Source organism: Felis catus, chromosome C2 (genome assembly GCF_018350175.1).
Source record: "Felis catus isolate Fca126 chromosome C2, F.catus_Fca126_mat1.0, whole genome shotgun sequence".
NCBI lineage: Eukaryota > Metazoa > Chordata > Mammalia > Carnivora > Felidae > Felis > Felis catus.
Window position 1 is genome coordinate 68,332,977 of NC_058376.1, and position 27,633 is coordinate 68,360,609.

Consider the following 27,633-nt stretch of genomic DNA (forward strand, 5'->3'; position numbering starts at 1 on the left):
TTACCACTTCCTACAGACCTGTCCAGTCCCTCCACTTGGACATATGAGTGGCCCTTGTGAAGCAGGAACCTTGGACCCTTGAACACTCTTGATCTTCACTGCCTGAACCAGGTCCAAGAGAATCAGAGACCCCAAGATCTACCACACCCCACAGGCTCCCACAGGCTCTGGACTCATGATGTTAACAGGAACCCAATAAGAAAATTCCAAAGCAGAAGGACTACTATGTCCCCTGAGCTCTCTCTCTGGGCTCTACCCAGGTCTGAGGACACTGCTACTTCATTTGTCCCAGTAAGCACAAGGGATTCCAAGACCCAGGGCCCAGGAAGGCTCTTTTCCTCCTCCTTACCACTAGGATCACAGGGTTTACAGCCTGGCCTACAAGTAGAACTCCTTGGGAGCCCAAGGAGAACTGACCCAGTCAATTAAGTTGGGAAATTGCTCTCTGAATTTGACATGTCCATCAACTCATCTCTCTCTCCCTCTCTGGCTTGGTGGACTGAGGCTTCAAGGTTTTTCCTTAATCCATCATAAACTATACTGGGCTTCTCCCACTTCAGAGGCATATTCATTTCTCAGTCATTTTCAGCTTTATTAAACTAAGCCTTATAAATACCTCATAAAACAGCCCTCATTACTACTCTCCTGCTGGGCTCATGCATTTCCACCCTGGAGCGGTTGCCTAGAAGAGCTGCTAAGGGAATGGGCAGAAAAATCTCCTATTGTGTTGCCTTTGGTGTACCTTGTGTCCCTACTTAGGGTTTTGCTTGTCCCTAATTTATTTTCCAAAAAGTATGTACATATACTCACAAGTGGAAAGATCCCCTCTATGAAAGTCAGGCTCTATGTGGGTCATTTTCTCCACCCCGAGAAGACCATCTATTAGTCCAGTGCCTTGCTCTGATTGCTCTAACCCACACCAAGAGGAGCCCACACACATATGCACAAAGACAGAATTACATTTGGAGACTGGATATCATCTTTAATAATGCCACAGCCCAACATCCTTTTTGTTACTGTAGCATGTTGTGAGTGTTTGTGTGTGTGTGTGTGTTCCTGAACAGATGAAGGGCCAGCAGAGACTCCCAAGCAGGTCTCAGCCAACAGGTCTACTAAGCAGCTAGAAGACAGTCTCCATAGTGGCACGGAGGCTGGACTCCTGCTTCCCTTTCTCTTGGGCCACCTGTTGTGCATTCTGATGGTAAAGCTGAGGCCTGTGCCAGCCCAGATTAAAGGGCTTCTTAGCAAAGTTCAATCTTCAGTCCCCAGCCCTCACTGCCTCTGACCAGAGGGATGTCCCTGGGGAAAGTACAGACTGCTAGGCAAAGGTGGACAACCTGGGCCAGCCTTGGTCCCCAGGTCACACTGGGGCAGCACCACAGTGGCCCAGCCCTGGGTGGAGAATCCAGAGCTTCTGGGGCCATTTGATTAGTTCCTCTCAGAGATAATCAGGATGTAGCCTACGCCCTTCCTGAGGCCAGCCAGAGAGGGACAGCCTTGGCCTGTGATGGCCACATGAGCGTCATTTCCAACCCAAACCTAAGAGCCTGCTGTTCGGCCATCTCCACTCTCCAGTTCCTCGCACACCCAGTAGGTCCACAGCCCAGACAAGGGATATCAGCACGGTAGTGAATTGCAAGGAGGCCATGAGAGACCTGGGCTGTGCTGGAACTGCAGCCACGTGCCAGCCTGAAGCCAGCCCTCTCCCCCATGGTCACCGCCAGCCAGAGCTCTTTGAAGTCGGATGGGACCCCCACAGGCAAGGCAGCAAGTTCTTGGCCTGGTGCAGAAGGAGAAAACCAAACTGGCTCCACCGTCCCATTTCCACCTGCTCTGTGCCTTAAAAAGGCAAGGAGCCCAAGTCCCCAGGACAGTGTTATCAGCTGTTGGGGAAGCACCGTTGTCCAGGTGAGGCCTCAGGCCGGAAGCTGTGTTTGTTCAGCGGGCTGGGATAGTAGGTGGTTGTGTACACATTGGTCTGCTGCAGTGGGTAGAAATTGGCTCTGTCATCAGGGATCAGGTTATTCTTGTTCAGGGTCTGTGGAAGAAGGTAGGAACCAGAAAGAAAGGGGTGAGGGAGGGATGGGGAAAGGCGACAGGCCAGGGCAAGGAGATCAGGGACCAGCCAGTGAAAAAACATTCTGGCTGCTGACGCAGCTCACGATACCCTGTGCCCTCCCGAGTGCCCAGCCCAGTCATGCCCAGCTCAGGGCCAGAACCACTGCCCCCTTTACCCTGCACTCTGCTTCTACAGTTAGGCTCCCACCTTGAACTCCATGGGCGTGTACTTCTCGTTCTTGGGGGTGCCCCCACCCTTGTAGTGCAGGTGGTTGGGGGTGGCAGGATGGACGAGTGTGGATTCCTGGGACTGGCGCTGGCAGTGCTGGCAGGACAGGTACACCGCCAAGGTCAGCAGCCCAGAGCCCAGGAAGCAGGAGACACCTGTGGCTACCAGGTGGATAAGACTGAACCCTGGGAGAGGCAGAGGCAAGTGGTAAGGAAAGGGCCACTGAGAAGAGAAAAGACTCCTGACTGCCTCCCAGCAGGAAACTCTGAGATCTAAAGAAAGGGCTTTGAGGCCAGAGCCCACGAAAACAGGAAGGCGGGGCAGCCTGCCACCAGGGGCCTCTCTTACGGGACACCTCTGGTTTAGGTCAGAGGAGGCAACCACAGGGTGTGGAGTTGGGTGACTCTTCTTGAATACAGACTTGGTGACCGTCGGCTAGTTGGGGCGGCATGGATGGAACCTCCCAGCCCCCGCCCCCACACGTGGTCTAAAGCAGCCAGGACCTCCACAAGGTTTGTCTCTCTGGAGCAAGAAGTTGAGAAACTCCAGATTTCAGGGTAGGGCTGGTCTCCTCCTTGGGGAGGAGAGGTAGAAAGCATCACGAGGTGGGGCAGGTTCCTTTTACCTCCACAGCTGGTGGCCTCCTCCATGCTGGAGGCAGGCAGGATCACTGCAGGAAGACAAACAGAGAGGGTGTTGGGGCAGGGAGGAAAGAAGGGTCCCTCTTGGTCTAGGTATATCTTTACGAAGACCTGTGGGTCAGCGCTGAGCTGTGGGACGGGGCCTGGGGCCTTCATTCCACCCTGTCCCCACTCTCTGAGAATGGGGGGTCAGCCCATTCTCTAGGTGAGAAGGGGCAAAAGCTCAAAGTGTGTGCCCCTCCCACTCTGGTGTTTCATCCTGGACCCACCAAGATTCTTCAGAAGGAGAAGGAAGTGGGGGACACGGGGTAGGAAGGGTGGGTGTGAAGGTGCTGGCTTGAGGACCTACCAGGAATCTCGCTGTAGGGGCAGGGGCGGCTCTGGCTGCTGTTTCCAGCACAGGTGCTGGGCCCTGGGACCAGCTCCTCACAGTGCCGGCTGCGGCTTTGGACTCCGTCCTCAGTGCATGCACTCCACTCAGACCACGGTGACCAGCCTTCTGTGGGTTGTGGGCTGGGATGAAGTTAACCGCTCTGGGACCCCCTGGTGGGGATCCGAGGGATCCATAGTGCTCCCCAGCCCTGGCCGGATGTTCTCAATACCTGGGCAAGCCTGTGTAGCACACAGCGCCTCCTCTGTGTGCAGACCAAGACAGATGTCCTCGCCCGGGGAGGGCGCGGGGCTGGTGCAGGAACGTGTTCGTTGATAGTGGCCTCCACCACAAGACGCTGAGCATGGGGACCATGAAGTCCAGCAGGACCAAGCACCCCGCACTGCAAGTGGACAGGGTGTGTGATGGGGGCTGCAGGTGAAGGCACAGCCCAAGACAGTCTTCTACCTTATGGCACCCTAGGCCACCCTGCCCTGGGCCACCCTGGCCCCATCATTTGCACCACCCCACAGCCTACTGTTAAGGATTGCCCCTATCCCCTCAGGGGTGCAGTGGGGAAATGAGGCTGCAAAGGAGACATCAAAAACCAACTCCACCTCAAATCAAGCTCCTTAGCTAGCTAACCTATTAGGGACAGAGAAGAGAGTGACACGAAGGGTGAGAAAAGGCCCTGCTCTGTGGGACAAGCCACTGTATCCAAGTTCAGGGCACAAACTTGCTCTAGGGCCCAGTGGACAGAGCTGCCAAAAACAAAAACAAAACAAAACAAAACAAAACAACAAAAAAGGAGGAAGACAAGGTCCTCTGGGCATGGGCTGTAGCTTAGGGGGTCTCCTAGATGGGGATTCCTAAGCGGAAGGTCACCTGGACAAGCCTGGGGATTGCAGTCCTGGTACTCGGCAGCGTCGCCCACGCATGGCAGGCCTCCGTTGCGGGGCTCCGGGTTCGTGCACGTTCTCTTGCGGACACGGAAGCCCAGCTCGCAATCCCGGGAGCAGGACGACCAGGGGCCCCACGCGGCCCAGCCCCCGCTCACAGAGTGCGGGGAAGTGGCCCCGCTGCGCAGGAGATCCTCCACCAGGGCTGGGTGGGGCACGGGTGGGGAGACTGGCCTCAGCGACAGGACACCCAGCGGCCCCCACTCCCTCCCCACACACAGTCCTTCTGGCTCCTTCCAAACCCCGCGATTCACCGCCCGGAGCTCCACCCGACCCCGGCCTCCCCCAGCCCCGCGCCAGCACTCTGAGCCTGGGAGGGAAGGGGCCGCGCGGCGCTGTACCATCGGTGTCGCAGGCGCCCGAGCCATCCGCGGGGCAGGTTCTGGTCTCCGTCCTCCTCCGGCCAAACTGCAGGCCGTGGGGGTCGGGCAGGGGCGCGCGGCACGTGAAGCGGAAGCGTTGCTCCTGCCGCGCCCCGCCCTGAGTCACGTTCACGGGCAGCCAAGGCGTCCAAGGGGTGTTGCGCCGCACTTCCGGGCAGCCCTCTGGGTTGCACGTCTTGAACTCCTTCGGGATGGGAGCACGTGCTGTCTCGTGACCTACAGCCCCAGGCCGGCCCTGCGCCCCCTCCCGCTCTCCCCTTGGTGCAGGCCCTCCTGCCCGCGCCCCCTCTTCAGGCCCTCACCACGCCGCAGCCTGGGCAGGAGTTGCCGTTCTCACAGGACCGCCGCCGCGATTGCACGCCGCCCCCACAGTTGCTGCTGCACTTGCTCCAGGAACCCCACGACGCCCAGAAAATGGGCACCGGGCAAGGCGTGTTTTCGTTACAGAACCTGAGGGGAAGGGTGTGTGTTGGGGGCGGGGGAGAGCAGGCAGCCCCTTCCCTAACAAGAGGTCACTGGGAGTGCAAGCCCGGGAAGGTCAAGAATCCACCGGAACACTCGGAGAATCCAGGCCACTTTCTAGGAAGCCGGGGAGGTCTGGGATCTCAGGGCTAGCTAGCGTCTGAGGAACGTCTGGCCACACCCTCGCTCACCGCTCCTCCCGGCTCTTGCCCACGCAGATTCGGCCCCCGTGGCGGGGAGCAGGGTTGCTGCAACTTCGCTGGCGGACCTGGAATCCGATCCCACAGGACGTGCTGCACAGGGCCCACGAGGACCACGGCGTCCACGCCCCATTCCTGGTGGGGTCAGAGGGGACAGGGACAGATGACGCTCTGAGTCCTGGCTACCCAGATGTAGTCTGTTTCTGGGCGGGTGGGTTTTATGTTGTCTGGAAGTTGTCAGACAGTGACACAGAAAATATCAGCTCCTAACCAGGCCGTCTCAGGCAGACTTATTTATGTGATCATTTGTTCCTTCATTCCCCAAACATGTGTTGAGAACCTTCTTCCATATATCAGGAGGTGCTCGGGGCTAAGGGCATAGAGATAGGGCATAGGGCATGGAGATACTCACACAGCAAAAGGACACATTCTCTAGAGAAGGCCCCAGTTGCCTTTACAATAGGCAACATTTGTTTCAGCCTTCTTCGTTGTCCAAGCCTTGCACTCAAACCCATGCTCTCTCCCCTGTTCTACATCAACACGCGCTTCGCTCCAACCTCCCACACTATTCACTGTTGTCTACTTTGATTCCAGTTTTCAAGTTCTGGCTGTACCGCTTACTGGCTGTATAAGCCTGGACAAGTTACTGAAAATTTCTGTGCCTTGCAATAATACTCTTATCATTAAAGTAAGGATAATGATTGTATTCCTACCCCCATGAGGTTGTTTTGACAGTCCAATCAATAAACATATATAGAATTGAGTTATTCTAAGAGAGTCCAAGGTTGCACCTAGAGTGGCATTTCCGGATTGGCACCCGGTCTGCCTACTTTACTAACATCCCCTGCTGTCCCTTGTGTTTGGAACAGCAAGGCTTACTGAGGCTGTCGTCTGTGACTCCTGTGCCTGTACAGCCTTTCTCTTTGTATCAAGAGCCCCCACGAGGCAGAGACTTCTCTCCCACTAGAGTCGAAACTCCCCCAAGGCTCATGCTTTAGCTACCTTTCCAGTCCCCTGCACAGCTCTGAAGTGGTTTCTGTCTCTTTGTGGGAACACCTGCCTGAAGATGCCCCATTTCCTCTATTCCACCCTCCTCCAGTCCAAGGCAGGCAGCCACCACCCAAGTCCTGTATCCTCATATACCTGGAACAGTTGGCAATGTGGATGGCTGGCCCCAGGCAGTCTCGGCCCCCACAGCGGGGTCGGGGGGAGTCACAGGCTCGGGCCCGACAAAGGCAAGAGCCCGAATTGTCCCCATCTAAGTGCTCACATGGTTGCCATGGTGACCACTGGCCGAAGCCCCCATCCTGAGTCACATTCCGCACCTGCAAATACATAGCAAACAGGTCACACAAGTCAGGGATAGGGAAGGCACCAGGTCCCAGGGGATATGGGGATTCTGATGGACAGTCACAGCCTGAATCAGGGGGAGAGGTCCCAGGTGGGGAGCATGAAAGGGTTCTCACAGGACACGTGGTTATGTTCTGCGTCCAGAGGCTCATGTTGGAGCTGTCCTCAAGGGTGCTGCAACGTTGCTGCTTCCCGTCCCAGCCGCAGTATGGGTCCCGTGCCCCCAGGCATGCCCTGCCAGACAGAGGTCCTGAGACTCAAGCCAGCTGCCTCTCAGTCTCACCTGCATCCCATTAACACACCTAGGTACTCTCCTCTGGGTGCCCTTATCCATCCAGTCGCCCTTCACAGCAATAACTAAGCTCATTGAACACTTACTGCGTGCCGGGAATCCTTTAAAACACTTTACAAGCATGAATTAATTTAATACAGCAACCCAATGAGGAAGGTACTGTTATTATCCCCACGATATATGCAGGAAACCCAAAGAGCTGGACAAGGATTAAAACCCATGCCTTCCAGAGCCCACACACTTAACCTCGCCTTCCCCAAGCCTGGGTGCCCCATTCTCTTCATCTAGGTCCACTGGAGAAGATGCGGTAAACAGAAATCCAAAGTAGTGTCTGTCACACACTATAATAGAGTCCTAAAACATTAATGATGGAAAGCATCTTAGAGATGGTCTGGCCCAGTGGTTCTCAACCCTGGCTGCACATTAGAATCACTAAAGAAGCTTTCAAAAAATATTGATACCCTCCCCACCCCAACAAAAACCTCTGGGGATAGGGAGGTTTTTAAAAGTTCCCAGGTGATTCTAATGGGAGCCAAGTTGAGAGTTACCGGGATCCACAGTACAACCTTTTTTTGTTGTACAAAGGAAGAAACAGAGAGAAGGAAGAGGAGTTTCCCCCAGATCACGTAAATTGCACACGGCAGAGCTGAAGCTAGCATCCACATGCTTGTGCTGCTCAGGGGCAGGAACCAGAGTCCAGTGTGTTAGCATCATGAGAATGAGCTCAGGCTGCCGGGAGAGGGGTCACACATCCCAGGTCCCCCTTCCTGGTCCCTCAGGGTTGGCCTATCTGCAATGACCCACAAAAGGTAATTGATCACACACCAATGAATGCACCAAGTGCCTCTACTTCTCATATTCTAGGCCTCCTCTCTTCCCTTTCTCTTTCAGACTTACTCATTGTATCCTTTACAGTTTTTTTTTTTTTAACAACAACAACAACAACAACAACAACAAATTAAATCTCAGGGTGCCTGGCTGGCTCAGTCAGAAAAGCAACACTTGATCTCAGGGTGATGAGTTTGAGCCCCCGTGTTGGGCGTAGAGATAACTAAAAACAAACAAACAACAAACAAATATGTAAAAATAATCAAATGTCTACTAGTAAGCCTTCAAGGAGGAAAAAAAAGAGTATGGAAAACATTTTAAGGTTATTTATTTATTTTGAGAGAAACAGAGAGAGCACAAGTCGGGGAGGGGCAGAGAGAGAGGCAGACAGAGATCCCAAGCAGGCTCTGTGCTGTCAGCACAGAGCCCGATGCAGGGCTCAACCCACAAAACCGTGAAATCATGACCTGAGCCAAGATCAAGAGTCAGACGCTTAACAGACTGAGCCACCCAGGCACCCCGAGTGTGGAAATTATAGAATCAGGATTTGCTGTTCATTGCTAAGCAAAGAGAGCATCAGACTCTGGCACCTGAAGGAAGTTCCCTCCAATACCCAGAGAGCCCACTGCCGACCCCAGGGGATACCCTGGATCCTTTCTGCCTCCTTTCCCCAGCTTCCACCCTTTTTCCTAGGCCTGGCTGCTCCACTGCAGTGGGCCTGCAAGAGCGGGTCTAGAGAGAGCACTGGGACTGGGGGCAGAAATTGGAAGTTAGGAAGCAGAAAAGCTTTCAGGTAAAGGAGGTTCTGGACGGCAAGGAGGGTGGGGGAGTCCACACCATGACGTGACACTACAGAGTGATTTCTGATTGGCCAAAGGGGCCAAGGGTTAAAGGAATACATGAAAGAGTCAAGGGGTTGCTCTTTTCGGTGTTTTCAGGATAGAATCTCTCTTTTCACTTGAAGCTTCAGGGAAAGTCTCCTGTCGGGTGAGTTCTTTATTTTCAGTGGTTCAACAGACTGTGTCAGGTTCCAGGGACAAAAGAGCTTATATGAGAGACCTTACGAAGAGAGGGTTGAGGCTTCCCCTTGTTGCCAGAGAAGGTTGAAGAAGACAATGATGCCCCTTGCTCAGGCAGCCCCTGGCCTCATGTAAGGGAGGTGATGCCTGGGGCTTCAATGGGCGAGGGCCTTGATGGACCCCAGTAAGCACACTCTGGCCCACCCAGAAATCCAGAACGTTCATCTGTTACTCAAGAATCTGTTTCCATTTTATTCACTCAAGAACAATTTGTGTAAATTGTACAATATAAGTGTGTTCATATTTTCATTGGGGATCCAAAGGTTTGATTTGGGGGTGTTTCACCAGCAGAATGAATCAAACTAGACATCATGGGACTAAATGCAGTACATATGCAAAGTAGTCCCAGCAGCATGTGGTTTTGAGATTCTGCTCCTCTGGCTGACATTTGAACCAAATTTGCTGCTAGCAAATTCAACCAATCAGAACTCAATAAAACCCACTCCTGAGGGTATTTCCCTCAGCTCTCAGAAGGCAGTATCAAACTCTAGAAGCAGCTGATGTGGCACTTTGTAAGCTATATAAATTAAATGGAAAAAAAGCTATGACTAGTGATTAATAATAATAATAAATAAGATTCTATTCATCAAAAACAAATGTCTGCCAGTAGAGAATATGGATAAAAGCAGAAAATCTGAATCGGTTTATACAAGATAAAAGCAGTAGAGACTGGAAGATTGCAATTTGCCTCTTGCTACTTCTTTCATCTAGGGTCTAACCAGTTCTAGAACAATTGTTTCCAGTTTTGACTGCAAATTAGAATCTCCTGGCGATCTTTTTTAAAAGCTTCAGCAAACAAAATAAAAAACCCACCTATATCTGGGCCTTCTGGATCAGAGGAGGCCCAGGCACTGGAATCTTTTAAACACTCCCCAGGTGATTCTAAAGTATAGCATGGTCGATCATTGCTTTTCTAAGGCTACATTGGTCAGGGTTCTTAAGCTAAGAGATGAAATGTCTTGTCTTTCCAATCCATGACAGAATAAGAAAAGAATAAGGATGGAAGAAAAACACAGATTGGATGCTGGCCCCAACCCCCTACCTCCCACCCCTGCCCTGCTTAGGCTCCCTTGCCCTCTCAGCCTGCTCTCAGTTCTCCCAGAGAGGAGACTAGATTCTCCACAGATACACCTGCCCTGGCCTGCCCCTGCCCCTGCCCCTGCCCCTGGCTCTGGCTGCCTGAGGAAGCTTGCACGACTCCCTTGGAGCCAATGCTTGAGCTCTCTCCTTGTCCACATTTGCTGCTTTGGGCCAAAGACCACTCCAAAGCTTACAGAGCAGGGAATGTTCTTAAGAAAATTAAAGCTCCAAGGAGAGAATTAAAGTGTGTCTGACTGTAAGAATGGGTAGCAATTGAGAGTTCCTTCCATAGAAGCAGCCATTAGACCGATAATATATTACCATGTCTTTTTTACTGCAGTGTCTTAAGCAGCCATTACAAAAGGGAACAGGTTCATTCCATGGGCTGGGAGGCAGGACAGAGATGGATGGTGGATGTTGAAAGCAGGCGGATTCGAGAACCCTGCAGCAATAGTTTCACAATGGGAGCTGTCCAAGGTGGAGCTTGAGAGCAAGTGGCTATTATTTAAGATGGCAGTGGAGGAAAACCCAGATTTCCTGCCTGGGAGGGAGGTGGGAAGGAGATACTCTGATCCACGTTCCTGAGTGAGCTGGGGTAGGCACCCCCACGTCTCCTCCAGTGCCTCATGAAGGGCATGCTGGAAGGAGGAAGGGGGTGGTTCATGCACAAAGCATCTGCTTTTTAGAGCCAGTCAGCAGCTGATTCCCTCTGCTCCACCTCTTGTGAGCCCTGGTCTCTCTCTGGCCAGGCCAGGATCCTGGTCATGCCCTATGGGGCTGAGATTTGCCTGAGTGAAAGGAGAGGGCTGGAGACAAGCCCCTGGATTCCGGGCACAGGAGGGAGCGTGAAGAGGCCTCTGCGCATCCATCCTCACCCTCCTGCCAGTTCTGTTAGGAATGAGGAAAAAGGCATGAAATGTCTATCCTGGGACACAGTAAACCCGTGTGACAATCTGCCCCACAATAGCACAGATTCTCATATAGTGTGATAGTTGGCTTCCAGACTCTGGAGTGCATGGATTGGTGGCTACACAGCCTCACCCTGGTCATTTTATTAACTTTGCAATAATGAGACCTCACATTTTCAGATCCACCTCTAGTTTTATGGCAGGATCTCACTGTACACATCAAAGGTTCAGATCCCAAATTCAGGAGTTCAAACAGGGTGAAAGTATCAGATTCCAAACTGACTTCTTTCTCCCTTGCTGTTCCACCTGGCCATGCTCTGCACCCTCCCTGTCCCCTCTCTGCAGCACCATGTGAGTGGTGAAATGTCCCAGCGTCTTCCTTCCTCTGGTTCCACTGCAGACCCCATTACTTGATATCCAGCCTGGAGCCGCACTACCTCATGCTGGCCGACCATCTGACCCTGTACAGTGCTGCACGCCACTGTCTCTTTGATGGCTGTCAAACACCTATTCACACTGCCTGTCACTCCACTTCCCCCACTTCAGTGCCTATAGCCACAGATTGGGATCAAATCCTCCCTTGGCATTCTCAGCTGGCCTCAGTACTATTCCTCACTCCTCTCCTGCACCAACCTCCTCTCTCAGGCCAAATAATCAATCTGCTGATGGATCAGTCATGTGTGGAAGGCCATTTTGTGCCTGGGGCTGGGCACGGTCCCCTGGTGAAGTAGAAAAGGTACTGGGACAGTGAGTTTGCCTTCAAGGATTTACAACCTCTTAAAGAACAAGGCACATGTGAGGGGCACCTGGGTGGCTCAGTCGGTTAAGCGTCCGACCTCGGCTCAGGTCATGATCTCATGGCTCGTGGGGTTCAAGCCCCAAATTGGAATCTGTGCTGACAGCTCAGAGTCTGGAGCCTGTTTCAGATTCTGTGTCTCCCTCTCTCTCTGCCCCTCCCCCAGTAACACTCTGCCTCTCTCTCAAAAATAAATTAAAAAAAAACAACAATCATTTAAAGAACAAGGCATATGTGAAAAGTTTAATAACAACACACGAGTTAAAGAAGAATACAAGATATGGGAGAAACACCGCCAGTAGACAGCCTATCATTCATGCCACGCAGTATTACCTGTACTCAATGTCAGAGATGCTGAGACTCCAGAGATCCCAGGAGGCTGCAGGGCCCCTAAATGCATTTGTGGAGATGGGAAAGGAATAAGGACACTAGCTACGACTTGTTGGGCTAGGCACTTCATGGATGTAATTCCCAATCCTTACAACATCTCTGCCAAAACCAACTATCATTTACTCCATCACAGTTTCCCCATTTTCCCCCGAGAGGAAAGCTCAACAGGTAAAGTAACTTGCTCAAGATGACACAGCCAGTAGATGACGGAGCTGAGGGAGAATCCTAGGTGTGTCCCATTCTGCCACGTAAGCCCTGCCTAGTATGCCTCACACGTCCAACACAGGGTGAGGTTCTCTCCCCAGCCAGACATCTACAGCTCTGAGGGAAATGAGAGTGTTCTAGGCCGTGTTCTTGCCTCTCCCCTCTCACACGGACAGCTTTGCAAAGTGCTCTGAGCGTGGGAAGGCTTAGTAAATGTTTGGTGTTTTGCTGACGGAGCCATGTGTTGAGACTGAGGGGAGCCTGAGTGTCTGCCCACTGCCCTCCCTTTCTTCCTCTCTGGCTGCCACACCATGACCATCCAGTCTCCTCCCCTGCCCTCCAGACCTCTGCCCAGCTCCCAGTACACCCCACAGGAGCTGGAGAACGACCCTAGGCAGCAGGGATACCATTTGTCTCTAAACTCTCAGGACAGATGGGCACAGCCAGGAGGTTTCTGTGTTGCAAAGGCCACAAGAGCCCATGTGGCTGCGGTTATGCCAGCCAAGGCAGCCTTTGATTATCTCAAAAATGAGGGGGCACAGCTCAGGGGAGCTTCACGTGGTAGGCATCTGAGATGCATTTCTATTTGGCTTTGGAATAGGCTTTTTGTTTTCCCCCCTAAATGCCAGTGCTGTTATTGCCAAATTTGTGAATCCACTTGAAGCTAAGGTCTCAGAAGCAGTTGGGAAGCAAACACAACAAACAACTCCACATGGTTCCTCACCTCCACCCCACCCGAGCCAGTCCTCTCTGCCTCCTCTAAGTCAGGAAGGAAGAAAAGCAAAAACCTGGTGCTGACTCAGAAGTATCATCTCTCATCTCCCCCTCCACATCTAGGTAGTGAGTACTGTGGTTTCAAAGATAAAGACCTTTCTCTGAATTAAAGGGGCTGAGAATAAATCAGCTAAGCTAGAGCTGGCTGGGAGGCCTTAACTTTGGGGTTGACAACAGGGATAACAGCAGCCACCACCATTTGCTAAGCACACACTTCTCCCCCAGGCAGTGATAAGTGGTTTAGGCAGACTATCTCAATTAACCTTTACAAAATCCCTGCAGATATTTTATGAGAAGGAAACCAAGGTTCAGAGAGGTTAAGTGACTTGTCCAAAGGCAAATAACGAGACTGGGTCAGGATGCCACCCTAGGTGGTTCCAAAGCTCTGCCTCTTAGGCGCCACCTCCGAGGTGCGATTGGCGGGCATAAGCCTCGGGAGGCCCGGAGCCCGCCCACCCGCCGTCCGGCGGCCCCCGCTTACCCCTGGCTGCGGTAGGCGGCGCACCTCTCCAGCGGGACCCGCAGCACGCCGTCGCTCAGCCCCACGAAGAGCGCGCGGGCGCTGTGCAGGATGCGGAGGCTGCGCAGGGGCTCGCGGCGCCCGGGGGGCAGGACGTGCAGCTCCTCCAGGTAGCAGCCGCGGAGGCTGCGGCTCGTCGTGGACAGTGCCTTGAGGATGGTGCCCGACTCTGCAGGGGCCAGATGCAGGTGGCCTTGAAGGACCAGCCCAGCCCCCGCCCCTCAACCTCTTCCCCACCGGGAGCCGGGCTGGACGGGGAGGCTCACCCGTGCCGATGTAGAGCACGTGGTAGAGCGTGTCCTTGGCCTGCACAAGGTCTACTACGAGGTGTGAGAAGCGCACGCTGTCCTGGGTGACACAGGGCTCGGGCGTTACCGGCTGCACAGCTTCGCTCATCAGGAAAAGGCGCTGTGCGTCCTGCAGGCTTCGCTCTGTCAGGTTCTCGTTGGGGCCCACCTCTGGCAGGGTGCCGCACTGCAGCGGGGAGGGGGTGGGGTCACACGTGCCCAGCCAACCGGCTGCCGCAGTCCCCTATCCCTCTCCTTCCTCATCGTAACCCGGGTGGCAGGTTCTGATTCTCCAATCCCGGCTCCCCACCCCCAACATCGCTGCGGCGGGGAGGGGGCGGCTGCAACCCCTTCCAGGGAGCAATACCTCTTTTTTGAGAACTAAGAGAACATGAGGCAGGGAAGATGGGGAGGAGGGACGTTCTGGGGATGGTGAAGAGGACGGGGAGATGAAATAGGAGCTGGGATTATCTAAAAATGAATCATTTGAGTGCCAAAAACAGTGTCCTGTGATTTTATGCTGTTGCTGTAGGGGCTCCTCCCCCATGCTGGGCCACAACCTGCCTTTCCTCTCGTGGGTTCCTACCAGCTCCAAGCTCTTATGCCTTCTAAACCCAAGCTGGAAGGCAACTACCATTTCTTGAGCACTTCTACAGGCCAGGCACTGTGTCAGGTACATATTAACCCTTGCATTTATCTTTGAGGTTGAGAGCATTATCCCTATGTACCAGAGAAGGGTAAAGAGGCTCAAGGAGGTTGGGTGACTTGGCCAAGGTCAAGATCACCCAGACGGAGGGCTAGATCTGGGTCAGGATAATCCCACTGCAAATGGTGAGGTCTTCCCCTGCTCCATACTGCCCCGTGGGCAGGAAGGTGGATGGATTTGAAAGTCAACCACCTGTAGGTTCCTTTGCCTCATGGCTCTTTCCTCTTCTCCACCACAGCACTAGGTATGCTTTCATTACCCAACGGCTCGGCGCTGACCACTCCTGGCACTCAGACCCTCCAGGAATGAGTACCCAGGCTGGGGAGAGTATAAGCAAACTCCAGCTAAAATCCCCAAATTCTGGCCAGACAGCTTGTGAGTGCTCTCCTGGTCCCCTACATTGAGTCTCCCTGGGGGTGAGACATCACATTTAGAGATGGCTCAGAGCATGCTCCCTTGCTCTGCATCCTACCCACTCTCCCCTTCTCAGTCCACAGTCTTAGATGTTACCACCCTCTTGGGGAACTATCACAGATGGCACAGATGGGTGCAGACCCGCAGGGGCAGGGTTGGTGTTCGTGCTGAGCAGCTGAGAGCCAGCTGGTGGCTGCTCGGCTAGGGAAAGGTGGTCTGTGAGGAGAGGGAACGGGGAGGAAAAGTTGTACCTGGAAGTTGGGGATGGGGTTAGCGATGGGGAGCCAGGCAGCCCTGGGGTTCTCCTGGGAGCGAAATGGGCCATTAAAAGCCTGGGAGATGGCACTGAGGTTGAAGGCGCAGACAGCAGAAGCGGCAATGCTGTTTCTGAAAGGCAAGAGATGGCGGGATGCTGCCCTCCCTGTGGGGCTCGATGCCTGTAACCCCCCTCCCCCCCGCCAGCTGTCATGTCACGCCATGGCCCGGCTCAGAGGCTGGCTGAGGACCTGGGTGAGCCTGGTGCTTCCCACACCATGGGGTGTCACAGGAGGAGGAGATTTGGCCCTCACACTCTGGAAACTCGGTGGGGGGGGAAGCCCCCTGATGAGAAGCACTGGGGGGGGGGTCATTCTGTGCTACTTCCTCATCCCTTTCCCTTCTCCAGTGGGAGGCTCAAAAAAGTTAGTGTTTTTCAAACATTCCGGCCACAGCCCACTGTAAGAGATACATTTCATATTACAACTCAGAATAGCACACACATGAGCACACACATCTGTGAAGAATCTTCATGAAACAATACTTGCCCTTACTAAATACATTATTGTACTCTGATACTTCTATTCCATTCTATTCTGCTGTCTTCATTTTATTTCATTTTTAAAGCTGGTTATCAAACCACTGATTCATGCTGCATCCCACAATACCCTGAGTCGGATGACCTCTTAAGACCCTTTCAGTCCCAGAATTAGGTATTTCTATGAGTCTGATGTGAACAGGTCACAGAGGCTACACCACTCCCCCAAATGTTTGCAGTTCTGTTCTCTGCATTTAGTCTGTGTCCACTTCCCCCCCGCCCCCATCTGGGGTCAGCCACCCTCATCTCCTGCTGGATGCTGTGTTGTCCTCTTGGCTGGCCTCCCTGTAGCCTGTTCAGTCTCCTGGAATCCATTCTCCACACAGCAGCCACAGCAAACATTTCAAAATGCACATCCAAGCTAGTCTCTGGTCAGCTTTAAGCCCTTCAATAACTTCCCCTTGCTCTTAGAATAAAGATCAAAACACTTAAGCAGTCTGTAAGGTCTTTGGGACATGATTCTTCTTGTCCCAGCCCCTCAGCCTCCTCTCCTGTTCTCTTCTTCCTCACCCTCCAGGCTCCTGTCATGCTGGTCTCCACTAAGTTCCTCAAACATTTCTTTCTTCCCACCCCCAAACTCTTTCCTAGTTAACTCTCATTCATCCTGTAGATGTCCCTTCCTACAGGAAGGCTTCCCTGATCACCACCCCTCCACACTGGTAGAGGCTCTCAGCACACTGCCTTTGCCCTTTGTAGCATTTATCACAGTTAAAACTGGGTGTTTAATAACCACTATTTCTAGAATGTAAGCTTCTTAAGGGCAGAACCAGGTCTTTTTCTTAATGGCATCCCTGCTTCCCCCCCACCCCCCACCCCCCACCATGACACACACCTGGCATGGAAAAGGCACACAATACATAAGCTCCTTACAATCCATACCAATGTCATCATTTCCCCCCGATGCCTCTCCAGAAGCTCCTGCCCTTTGCTCATGGCTGCCCACTTTCTGGTGCTGACTGCCAGGCTGGTCACTAAGTCCTGGCTATCAGCTCATGGCTGTATGGGCTATGCTGCATGTCTGTCCCTTGCCTTGGATAGCCTCTCTGTTCCTGTTTCCCAGCTTTCCTCCCATCCCTGTGCATCCCCTCAGACCGTCCTTCCTATAGCCAGCCTGGCCCTCACCCAAGCCCTGCTACCTGGGGCCAAGGGTAAGCAAACACCAGTCTAGGGCACATATGTTTCAGAGGTCCTCACAAAGAAGCCCCAGCAGCATCCTGCACTACAGATGTGTTCCTTGGTCTGTGCTGCCCATTCAGCATTCTGTATAAGAAAATCACCTGACTGGGTCAGCCTTTACACAGAAGGAGGCGGTGGGGGCAGGGTCTCATGATCTCCTTATACCCAGGAAACAAAAGGGGTTCTAATTCCCAGCCTGTGTTTCCCAGCGCCATCAGGACTGGCAGAAGACTCTGCTGGTTAGGTTTAGCAGGTTCACGGAGTCCTGAGGTGGAAGGGACCAGAAAGACTTCCCTCTGAGCTTGCCGGGCTTCCATCCCCTAGGAGGGCTATTTCCCTTTCACCACCAGCAATTTCTTCCTCCACAGAGCCATAATCCAGCTCCATTTACTTGCTTCAGATCTGGTCTAGGCCTGCCCTTCACGGCAATCTAGAGTAAGTGCTTACCGCTCCAGAGGCAGCAAGTCACAAGCAAGTAAGGAGTGCGTTATCTGGGAGCAAGTTAACCCTTAAGACCGGATGGAGTGCTGTTACACTCAGACTACCCAGGGCAGAAGGCACGCACTCCCCATCTTACAGAAGGAGAAACAAAGGCTCAAAGAGGGATCTGCCCACTCCCACCAGGCTGCGAGGACCGGAAGGGACGGCAGAGGGCAAGGGACTCACACGTTGGTGGTGAAGACCCCGTAGATGAGGTCCTGCTCAGGCAGGTGGAAGGCACTCTGCAGCTCGTTGTAGTAGAAGGGGACCTCGCCCGGGCGGGAGCAGTTGAGCCGGGCCTTCATGAACGTGGTCCACGTGTCCTCCAGCAGGAAGCGGCCGCCCACGTCATTCTTGCATACTCGGGCCACACGAGAATACACCGTGCGTCCGCAGTCATGCTCCACCGCGTTCTCCCGCAGGAAGAAGTAGGCGAACAGCCCGATGTCGTAGGCTGCCACAAAGTTTGGCTCTGGGGGGGGGGGGGGGGGGCAGAAGAGGAGGAGTGGGTCGGGCCAGCAGGGAGGAAGGGGACAGAGTCTGGAGTACCTACTACTTCCGTTTCCCCGGATGGGCATCCTGACACCCTGGCCAGCTTGGGGACCTGGGCGCTCTAACTAACCCTGTTCCTACCTCCAGTGCAAAGTCCAGGTATAATGATAGTTAACACGTGCTTCCAAGCACTCACTGCATACCAGACAATATTATAAGTACTTTATAGGATCCTCTTAGCAACCTATGAGCTAAGTGCTATGATTATCCCCGTTATGGATGAGAACATTGTGGCAGAGGGAGGTCAAGTACTTGCTCAAGGCCACACAGCCAGTCAGGGGAGAAGCTGGAATTCAACGCCAGGGGGTTGAAACCCATACCACCCTCTCCCAATCTATTCTTTCCCATAACCCTTTCTCCTAATTAATTCCTAACTCCTCCTCTGCCCTCACAGCCTCCCCTTCATCTGTTCTGGGTACTCAGGACATCTGTGGTTTCATCCGGAGTCCATCTCTGATGTGCTATGGTCCTTGGGCAAGTATCTCCCTGCCTCTGGGCTTTTTGATGAAGCAAGTGTGAGCCCTTTCAGAGGCTGGGAAGGAAGGAGGATTGATAGGGGTCAGGTGGGCTGGCTGGCAGGAGAACCCCCACCCCCGGGGCTGTGCCCCCTTACCATTGAGCCACTTGGAGTTATACTGGGCGGTGCGAAGAGGTGGCCCGCTGCCCAGGCTTCGGTAGATGGCGGGGTCCCGCCCTGAGAAGTCGATGACGGTAGCCGCGTAGAGCTCCCCCTGAGAGGAGATGACAGCTGTGGAGTTGTGGCGCGGGTCGTAGGGGCAGCGGGCCACACCATTGATCTTCTCTATGGTCCGGCTGAGGTTCCCCACCTGGGGACGATGGGCAGATAGGGGCACTTTTCCCTGACACCCAGGGGCTCCCTGTTCTCCCCTGCCACCCCAGAGTTTGCTTCCTCCTGGGTTCCTGGTCTCTCGGGGCCTTTCTCTGTCTCCAACCTCTTCCTCACTCCCTCCCCCACACATAGCTCCCCTGAGGGAGCAGCCATCATGGAGGGGGGAGACTGAGTCACAGGAGCTCCATCTGCCTCTGTTCCCTGCATCCTAGTCAGAACCCTCCAAGGTGAGGCTGACTGATAAAATATAGCAGGCCCAGTTGAATTTTTGATGACTAATGAATAATTGTTTAGTATAAGTGTATCCCAAATCTCCCATGGGACATACTTACACTAAATATAATTTGATGTTTATCTGAAATTAAATTTAATTGGACATTCTTTTGTGTGTGTGTGTGTGTGTGTGTGTGTGTGTGCCTAAATTTGGCCACCCACCCCAAGGCTGTGTAGTGCCTGGGAAAGACAACTTCTTGTGACCCCCTTCAGTTTGTCTTGCCCTGAGGGGGCCCACCTGTCTGCTGGAGCACACTGGGGAAAAGGCATTGGTCCCACACATGAACACTTTCCGGCCAGTGACAATCAGGACTCGCACGTAGTTCTGACATTCCTCCTGAAGCAAGAAGGGGAAGTAATAAAGGAACAAGAACACCAGGTGTGGGGCTGGGTGTCTTTCCCTCACACCACTGCCCCACAGACATTTGAAAGCACTCCCCTCTGCCCCAGATGTGCCCTGCTCTGAAGTTCAGGTTGCATCTGTGGACATCCCCTGCCTTCACATCTCCCTCCCAGGCCAGGTGGCTGCATCGCTGCCCAATCGGATCAGGGTGGGCTTCTCACACAGGCAGCCTCGTGCCCACATGGTGACCCTCCATCCCCACAACCACACACCTGACAGCTCTAAGCCAGATGCCTGCACCCACCAGGGCCACATACCTCAGTCTTCCCTTTGCTTTGGCAGGAGCGACGCGTGTCCTCATTGGAGGCCCACTCTGTGGCCTGCGGGAGGAGCACACAGACATCATATGGCCGTGGCACTCACGGCCGGGGCAGGCAGCAGTCAGGGGCGGGAGTGGACCGGAAGCTGGGAAAGGGTCAATGACAGCCTGCAGGGTAAGGGTTCCCCTCACCACATCTGCTCGGACCCAGAGGGCTGCCAGATCTCCTTACTCAGAGACCTTTAAGAAGGATGTGCCCTCAGTCCCTCCCCACCTGCCTGGGTCAGGGAGGCCTAGAGTAACAACTTCCTCATGCTGAATTACCCCCATGCAGCTCTGTCCCAGGACTCTCTGTCCTTCCTTCCCCAGGTCAGCCAGGGAGCTGAAGTGGCCAAGGACGACCTTCAGAACCACCCCAGACCCAGAGCCCGAGATGGAAAATGTGCTCCCTATGTGTCAGATGTCTCTCAAATGAGTGGGAAGAAAGGCTAGATTTTGCAAACCTCAGAGATAGATCTATTTAATTTTCCCACTATTATCCTGCAAAGTGTTTTCTTTTTTTTTTTCCTTAACAGATGAAGAAACTCAGATTCTGTGTGACTTACTGCTGCCATGTGCTAGAGCAGGAATTGGAACCCTCATTCTTGATTCAAAGGCTCTGTGTGTTTTTTCTCTTTATCCTGCTGTACCAGGACCTTGGGCTCCCTATTTATTTTTTTCTTTTTAAAAAAATTTATTGATTTATTTTGAGAGAGAGAGAGAGAGAGAGAGAGCAAGCGCATGCAAGTGGGGGAGGGGCAAAGAAAGAGGGAGAGAGAGAATCCCAAGAGGACTCTGCACTGTCAGCGCAGAGCCCAATGCGGGGCTTGAACTCACAAAGCATGAGATCATGACCTGAGCCGAAGTTGGATGCTTAACCAACCGAGCCACCCAGGCGACCCTGGGATCCCTATTTCTTAATTGCTACCTCTCTTCCAGATTCTGTGCTGTCTGCTTCCCTTCTTGTTTCCCTTGTAGTATCACTCGTGCTCTATTATGGGATGCACCATGGGGGTGCTAGGGGACAGAGTTTTCACTCAGGGCCTCATGTTTCCAAGTGTCCATGGCATTAGGAAAGGGCTATTCCCCACCTGGGAACCCCTCTGCCCCTTCACCTATTCTGTCTCCACTTCCCTCCCAGCCTCTGAAGAGCATCTGGAGGGAAGATTGCTACCCTCCAGGTCCAGGCAATGTCAACAGCCCTGGTGTGTGGCTCATTATATATTTCTGGGTCACATGTATAAACATGAACTGCCTACCTGTCCTAGGAGAGGGAGCCTTGAGCAAGCAGGTCTTCCATCCAAACAGGGGGGAAAAAAACCCCATCTGCTTTTCATTTCTCACAGAGCTTCTTCTAGCCGTGAAGTCCCTGCCTGCAGAGCTCCAGGGTTGGGGTGTGGAGGGGGGTTGCCTGAAGAGGGAGCAGCAGGCTGCAATCCACCCACAGCTCTGAGATGGCTGCTTTGTGGGGCAGAGGGAGGGCTGGCTCCAGCAGATCCTGGATTCAGGAGCCGGGGGGCAAGTTGGTCATGCCTCCATCAGACCTTTGAGCAGGCTGGGCTCACCCTGCCATGCCGGGCCTGGAGCTCAGGCAGGCCTCTGCTCCCAGACCTTGAAGGAGGGCCCATGACCCTGGCATCTGGCCACAGAGCCATGAGGTTTATCTGGACGGGAACAATGGAGCCATTGTCACCCTCCGGACCCCATCAGCTCCCTGGCTGAGCCTGATGTGAGAAGAGGGACATAAACAAGCAGCTTCAGGGCCTTTGGGGCCAGAAAAGAGCAGTGACCCATAGACACTGTAGATGTCCAGGCTTAAGACTCTGGACAGTGGATAGCTGTTGGGGTGTGGGGGGGTGCTGGTGGTGGGCAAAGGGGCCTTGCTCATAAGGGGGTGAGATTTCCATTGGGTGGGTGGGTGGGGCAGTTGTACAAATGTACAAATGAAAAGCAGACACCCGGACAGGCTCTGTGCCAGGGACTGACACACCTCTCTTGGATCTTCACTGCAGCCACTAAAACATTTAGACTTCTGCTCATTTTACAGGTGAGGAAAATAAAGTTCAGAGAAGTTGAGCAACTTGCCCAAGGTCACAAAGCTAGTAAGCAGCAGACCCAAGATGCAAACCCAGAGAGCTGACACCAGAGCTGAGCTCTCTCCGTTACATCCTGCAGCTTCCCACAGTGAATAGATTTCTCAAACCCAAAGTTAGAACATATGGCCTGTAAAGAATATGTATATTTATAATGATAACAGCACAGAACAGGCTTGTTTGAGTCATTTTTAAAATTTTTATTTTATTTAAAAAATTATTTATATCAAAGTAATGATAAAAAAAAGAGTAATGATGCACAGAGTTGAAAAAGTTAGAGGATATGAAAAAATTATTTAAAAAAAACCCCAACAACTCACTCCTCCTCCGCCCCAATCCCATTTTCTAAGGACAACTTCTTTCAATGCTTTTAGCTGCTTCTCTGTGTGTGTGTCTTTTAATCCAATTTCTTGAAAATATGTATCAAACTCAGACTTTTTCTTCTTACTTCCTGTTAATGGGGGTGAAGATTTTTCCCACTCACCCATCCCATTCTCCCCCCACGTTAAAGCACACATACATTTCCCTTCTCCTCATCCTCCCACTATAATTATGTAATATTAAACTAATTTAATATATTAATATAATTACTTAATTTTAAATTAAAATCATCAGTATTTACATTATTATGAATATATAAAAATTGTTCACTACTACCAGTCAGTACCCTGGATTTCACTGAATGTAAGACACCATTGATTGTAATATGAAACACCAAGAAAGAGAATATGCTGCCGATCAAATCCTTTATTGCTTACATTTTTAATGTAAACTTATTCAAAATGCTCTTACTGAGACCTACAATTTTTATCATCTATCAATCTTATGAGTACAACAAAGAAAAATGTAAGCAAAATTAATTATTCCAAAACCTTCTTTGAATTCAGAGTTCACCTCTTCTGAATCACTTTTCTCTTTGGTTGTCAGTGCTCATTTGTTTTGTTTGTTTGCTTGTTTTAGAGTATCATTTTTTGAACCACCCAGGGTTTCAGTGATACCACAGTTCTTAAAGAATATTCCACTCTGGTCTCCAGAGTTTTCTTCCAAGCTATTGTTCCCATTCTGCAAGTTTGGATGCTGATACTCTCTTGATCTTACCAGAAGGTATCCACAGAAGGTTTTCCAAAAAAACCAGGACTCAAATTCCCTCCTGATATGATCCTGAAATGTTAATGTGTGCTGTTACCGGAATACCAGGAATGATGACCAAGTTATTGGTCAATGTCCAACAGCTGCTACAAATCCTTCTCGATATCATTTATTAAATGTAAACACAAATGGTTCTGATCATCTATTCAGTCCCATCCTCTTTCTTCTGCCCCTAGGCTCCAGCCTCCTGCCCCATTGTGGACTGGTTGCTCCTGGGGCTTCCCTGCTTGGCTGTTATCCTGGGACTTACCTTCTCTCCTCTCCTTTTCACTGAATCCTATGTCTCCCAATTTTTTGATTTACTTGCTTATTTTGGTAAAACACATCTCCACTATCTTCCTAAGAAAAGGAACATGATAGATCAATTTTTAAAAATTCATTGGGGCACATGGGTAGCTCAGTGGGTTAAACATCAAACTCTTGATATTAGCTCAGGTCATGATCTCATGGTTCATGAGATTGAGCCCCACGATAGGCTCTGCACTGTCAGTGCAGAGTCAGCTTGGGATTCCCTCTCTCCCTCTCTCTCTCTGCCCCTCCCCCACATGCATGGGAGTGTGCACGCTCTCTCTCTCAAAATAAACATTAAAAAATTTTTTTAAAAAGATAAAAATTTTTGCATGTCTGATTCATTTTATCTCCATACTTGATTGATAGCTTTGATACAGAATTCTAGGTTAAAAATAATTTGCACTCAGAATTTTAAAGGCATTCATTCCCCCACTGTTTTCTAGATTCCAGTGTTGCGATTGAGAAGTCTGATGTAATTCTTATTCCCCAACTTTTCTAGTTTTTTCTTTTTCTTTAGGCTCTAGAAACTTTTTGGATCTTCTCTTTCATTACAATATCCTGAATTTTCCAACTGAGGTGTCTTAGTGCATGACCTTTTTGGGAACTCACTCGGCCCTTTCAGTGTGAAGCCTCATCTTCCATGCTGGCAGATTTTCTTATGTTATTTCATCCTTAATTTCTTCCTCAACTTTTCCTCTGTTCTCTTTTTTGTAACTCTTATGAATCCAACGAAGTGATGGCCGTTGTGCATTGATCCTCTAATACTCTGTTATTTCTCTCCTGTTCGTGATTTCTTATTTTTTTCTTGTTCTAATTCCAGGGAGATTTTTATTCGACTTCATCTTATATTCTTCAATTCGATTTTTATTTCCCCAATCACATTTTTAGTATATTAAAAAATATATTTTTATATATCAGAAGATTCAATGAGTTTTTTCTAATTACTTTTTAAGTTGTTTTCTTATATTTCTCTAATTGTACCTGCACCTTTCTTCATTTCTTCTGCTTGTTTGTTTTGATCTTTCTCTTTCACTTTATAGGCTTTTTTTTTCAAATGTCTAGTGATTTGGGGCTATTTGTTTGTATTTAAAATAAATCAACTAACCATTTCCCACTGAAAGGAACCGGCATCTTAGAGTAATGGTTAACTCTGGGTCTGAGGTTAGGAAATGTACAAGGTGAGCCTGGAGCATCTCTTCACACCAAATAGCAAGGATGCAACCAAAGGCAAAAGGGCCATCATGTCAAAGGACCCAGGAACCAACCTGAAGAGGCTTTGTCCTGGAAGAGATGGCATAGCCATGAAAGATAAGTGCAATGGACTGAGACACATCAATAGTGTTTAAAGCCATTCTGAGTTTGCAATAATAATAATAATAATAAAAGAATAAGATTAATTGATCATCACAGACACTAGGAAAACAGCTCATTCTTTGAAAGGTGGTAGATAAAGGAAGAGTATCAAACATTTACCCTGCTTTTCCTATACGACTCTATCATTGGGTAACCAAATAGGAGATGAGAAGTTTTTCTTTGTAGAAGTCCAACTAATACAATGTAACCCCCACAACATTAATGGATCTGGGAAACAATCATCAATGGCTGCTAACATTTAAAAAAAACACAGAGAAAATCATATACAACATACCTCCTAAAAAAAAGTACATAAAACACTTATGAAGTAAACTTGCTGGAATCTAAACTGAATAAAGTCTTTAGATCTAGCATCAATTTACAGATGATACAGAGAATAGTGGAACATGTTAAGATGTACCACTTGGATTGCAATCAGAAAAATCTGGACTGTGGAAAACGCTATTGGACAAATGACCAGGTTTCTTCAGTAAATAAATTGCATAAAGAGAGAAAGAAGAGAAACATTGTTCTAGCACCATACCCCGTTAGTGTCCTTCAGCTTTCTTGGAGTCTCCAAGTTTGGAGACTCACCAGTTGGCTCTTTAGAGTAAGGGTCTTAGTCTCTCTTTGTTGGGGAAGGGGTGAAATGGATGAAGGGATTGCTGTGTAGGATGGGATAGAATCCCTGGATTACAATCTCTCAATGTAGACAATTTCAACTGCCCCCCCCCACCTTATACCTCATCTTCACATTCCACAATACCCAACATCCCAACTTCTAAGCCCTTCTGGGGGCTGGGATCAGTTTGCTTCTCTGCCACATTTTCCTCTGTAAACTGTTCTGTTCTGCCTAGTCAATTATGACTATCCATCCACTTTCCATCTCCCTAAAATATGTTTAATCTCTTCTCCATTGATGTCTCTTTTGTTCTCTCTGTCATTGTGGACCTATACCTTTTAAAATTCCTCACTGTCCTTTTAGTGGGGTTTTGTGAAGGAGTAGAGATATACATGTATGATCAATCAATCTGCCATGCATAAAGCTTTAAACTAGGACTGTCCCAGAAATTCTAATACGGCAATCTCCAGTAACAGAGTAACTGTATGGTTTTCTGCTACGGGAGAGAGCAGGCAAGACACCCAGGGCCTGGATAATCTCCTTGCAGACCCAGCAACTTCCTTGGACACCAGCGACAATGGCTGATCATTAAAACATTTTCTGAGCATTAGGTCCACCATTCAGCAGAGAGTTTAGATTTCAAATAACTTGAGAGCTGCCAGACCAGCTTGGAGAATGTAGAGATAACTAGAAGAGAGCTCAGAATCAGCTTCACTGTCTGCCAAGGCCCAACAAAGCCCCACGTGTATCCTGATGGGGTATGTGTAGAAAAAGTCCGTGTTTCTGCACTTCCAGGACATCTAGCAGCCCAAGATCATGAATCCATTGCAATTAGGCCTCCAGACACATCATTCCCTGAACTACTCTGGCAAAGGCCAGAAAATTGCCAAATCCAGGATAGCTCATCACACAGCAACCCCCCGACACTGTTGACCACTCGCCACCTTTTCTTTCTCCAAACCAGTTCAGGTTACACTGATAAATAACCATCACAGAGGAGCTGATTTTATTTCCCCTTCCTGACCGCAAGCAGTAGTAAACACACACACATACACACACACACACACACACACACACACACACACACACAGGTATGCACGCGCTCATGCACTGCCCTCTGTGCTGCTACCTGTATCTCACCTCTTGTGCTTGGAGAATTGGGAAGGAGGCTGGGTATTTAGATTTTCCTGAAGGAATAGTAGTTCACATAAACTGTTTAATAGGGGTTAGGCACTTAGAAGTCCTTTTAATGGACACTGGTTTGCATAAACTGTTTGTATTTAGATTTTTTTTAAGGGATGTTAATTATTTAAGCTATCAATAAAGCATTGTTAAATCCTTCCTTGGAGTCAGTGGATCATTTGGCTGTAACTTAGAGTTACTGCCTTGCACCCCCAGGAAGTATGGACAGTAGAGGAAGCTGGCTTGGAGGGCTGGGTCCTACCTCCTCCTGACACTGGTGGTCAGCTCTTGGTTAGCACTTGGTTTCTGTAAGCAATTGTGATAGCAGATGCTGAGGACTGAAAGCTTATGAGCAGGAACCCCAAAGCCCCAAATAGGGCAATGGAAGGGCACTTGCGGAGGCCAGGCTTCTGTGGTCAAAAGTCAAGGCTTTCTCACCGGGCCAGATGACAGACCAGGGGGCCTGAGCCAGGGGTTCACCTCCAGTCTGCCCAGGAATGCTGGACAGCCCACTCTAACTTCTCTCCCTTTCCTTCCCCTTTGTGGTCAGATGGTAGTCCACTATGGTAGGGATGTGGACATGAAATCCTCTCCTTATTCTGTCTTGGAAAACCTAGTCTAGACTCCTGAGATCAGGCCCCAAAGAGACATCTTGGGAAGGTGGTGAAACCAATTCCTAGTGTACCTGTGGCCGGTTGGCAGCAACCTTCAGAGAAGCCCCTGCAGCTGAGCCGTTGCTCCAAGTGCGAGTTATGGGGTTAGCATAAGATATCTTCCCACGGCAGAGGCCAGCTCAACACAGAGAGGTTTGAACCAAATGTCAGGCCTCATCATCAAGCCAGAGAGTCCTAACATCTGATAAGGTATGGGACCCGGGAACTGTGGGCCAACTGTCAGAAGCCAAACCAGGCAGGCAGCACCTACAGAAAAGGCATTGACATCCTAGAGCAGCGGTTCCTACATTTGGCTGCGTGCTGTAAGCACCTGGGAGCTTTAAAAAATCCCAGTGCCGGGGCGCCTGGGTGGCTCAGTTGGTTAAGCATCGATTTCAGCTCAGGTCATGACCTCACAGTTTGTGAGTTCAAGTCCCACATCAGGCTCTTTGCTGACAGCTCAGAGCCTGGAGCC

At 50.8% G+C, this 27,633-nt stretch overlaps 1 protein-coding gene across 5 annotated transcripts in view; it reads right to left on the reverse strand.

Moving 5' to 3' along the window:
- Positions 1 to 956: 956 nt before the first annotated feature.
- The window catches only part of SEMA5B (semaphorin 5B), a 117,896-nt gene continuing 91,219 nt past the window's right edge, over positions 957 to 27,633 (reverse strand). For 2 of the 5 annotated variants that reach the window (XM_023260225.2, XM_006936108.5), the window contains exons 5-22: positions 19,775 to 19,837; positions 19,353 to 19,451; positions 18,605 to 18,818; positions 17,626 to 17,911; positions 15,182 to 15,317; positions 13,790 to 13,997; positions 13,485 to 13,692; positions 6,769 to 6,886; positions 6,446 to 6,627; positions 5,294 to 5,437; positions 4,943 to 5,090; positions 4,599 to 4,824; positions 4,184 to 4,402; positions 3,531 to 3,701; positions 3,278 to 3,427; positions 2,913 to 2,957; positions 2,267 to 2,472; positions 957 to 2,038 (exon numbers count right to left, since the gene is read on the reverse strand). In XM_023260225.2, coding sequence (XP_023115993.1) covers positions 1,880 to 2,038; positions 2,267 to 2,472; positions 2,913 to 2,957; positions 3,278 to 3,427; positions 3,531 to 3,701; positions 4,184 to 4,402; positions 4,599 to 4,824; positions 4,943 to 5,090; positions 5,294 to 5,437; positions 6,446 to 6,627; positions 6,769 to 6,886; positions 13,485 to 13,692; positions 13,790 to 13,997; positions 15,182 to 15,317; positions 17,626 to 17,911; positions 18,605 to 18,818; positions 19,353 to 19,451; positions 19,775 to 19,837 — 2,982 coding nt within the window. In that variant the 3' untranslated portion in view covers positions 957 to 1,879. Of the gene's footprint in view, positions 2,039 to 2,266; positions 2,473 to 2,912; positions 2,958 to 3,277; positions 3,428 to 3,530; positions 3,702 to 4,183; positions 4,403 to 4,598; positions 4,825 to 4,942; positions 5,091 to 5,293; positions 5,438 to 6,445; positions 6,628 to 6,768; positions 6,887 to 13,484; positions 13,693 to 13,789; positions 13,998 to 15,181; positions 15,318 to 17,625; positions 17,912 to 18,604; positions 18,819 to 19,352; positions 19,452 to 19,774; positions 19,838 to 21,074; positions 21,462 to 27,633 lie in introns of those variants that run through there. The other 3 variants (XM_019839850.3, XM_045037027.1, XM_045037026.1) reach the window with 3 other exon arrangements.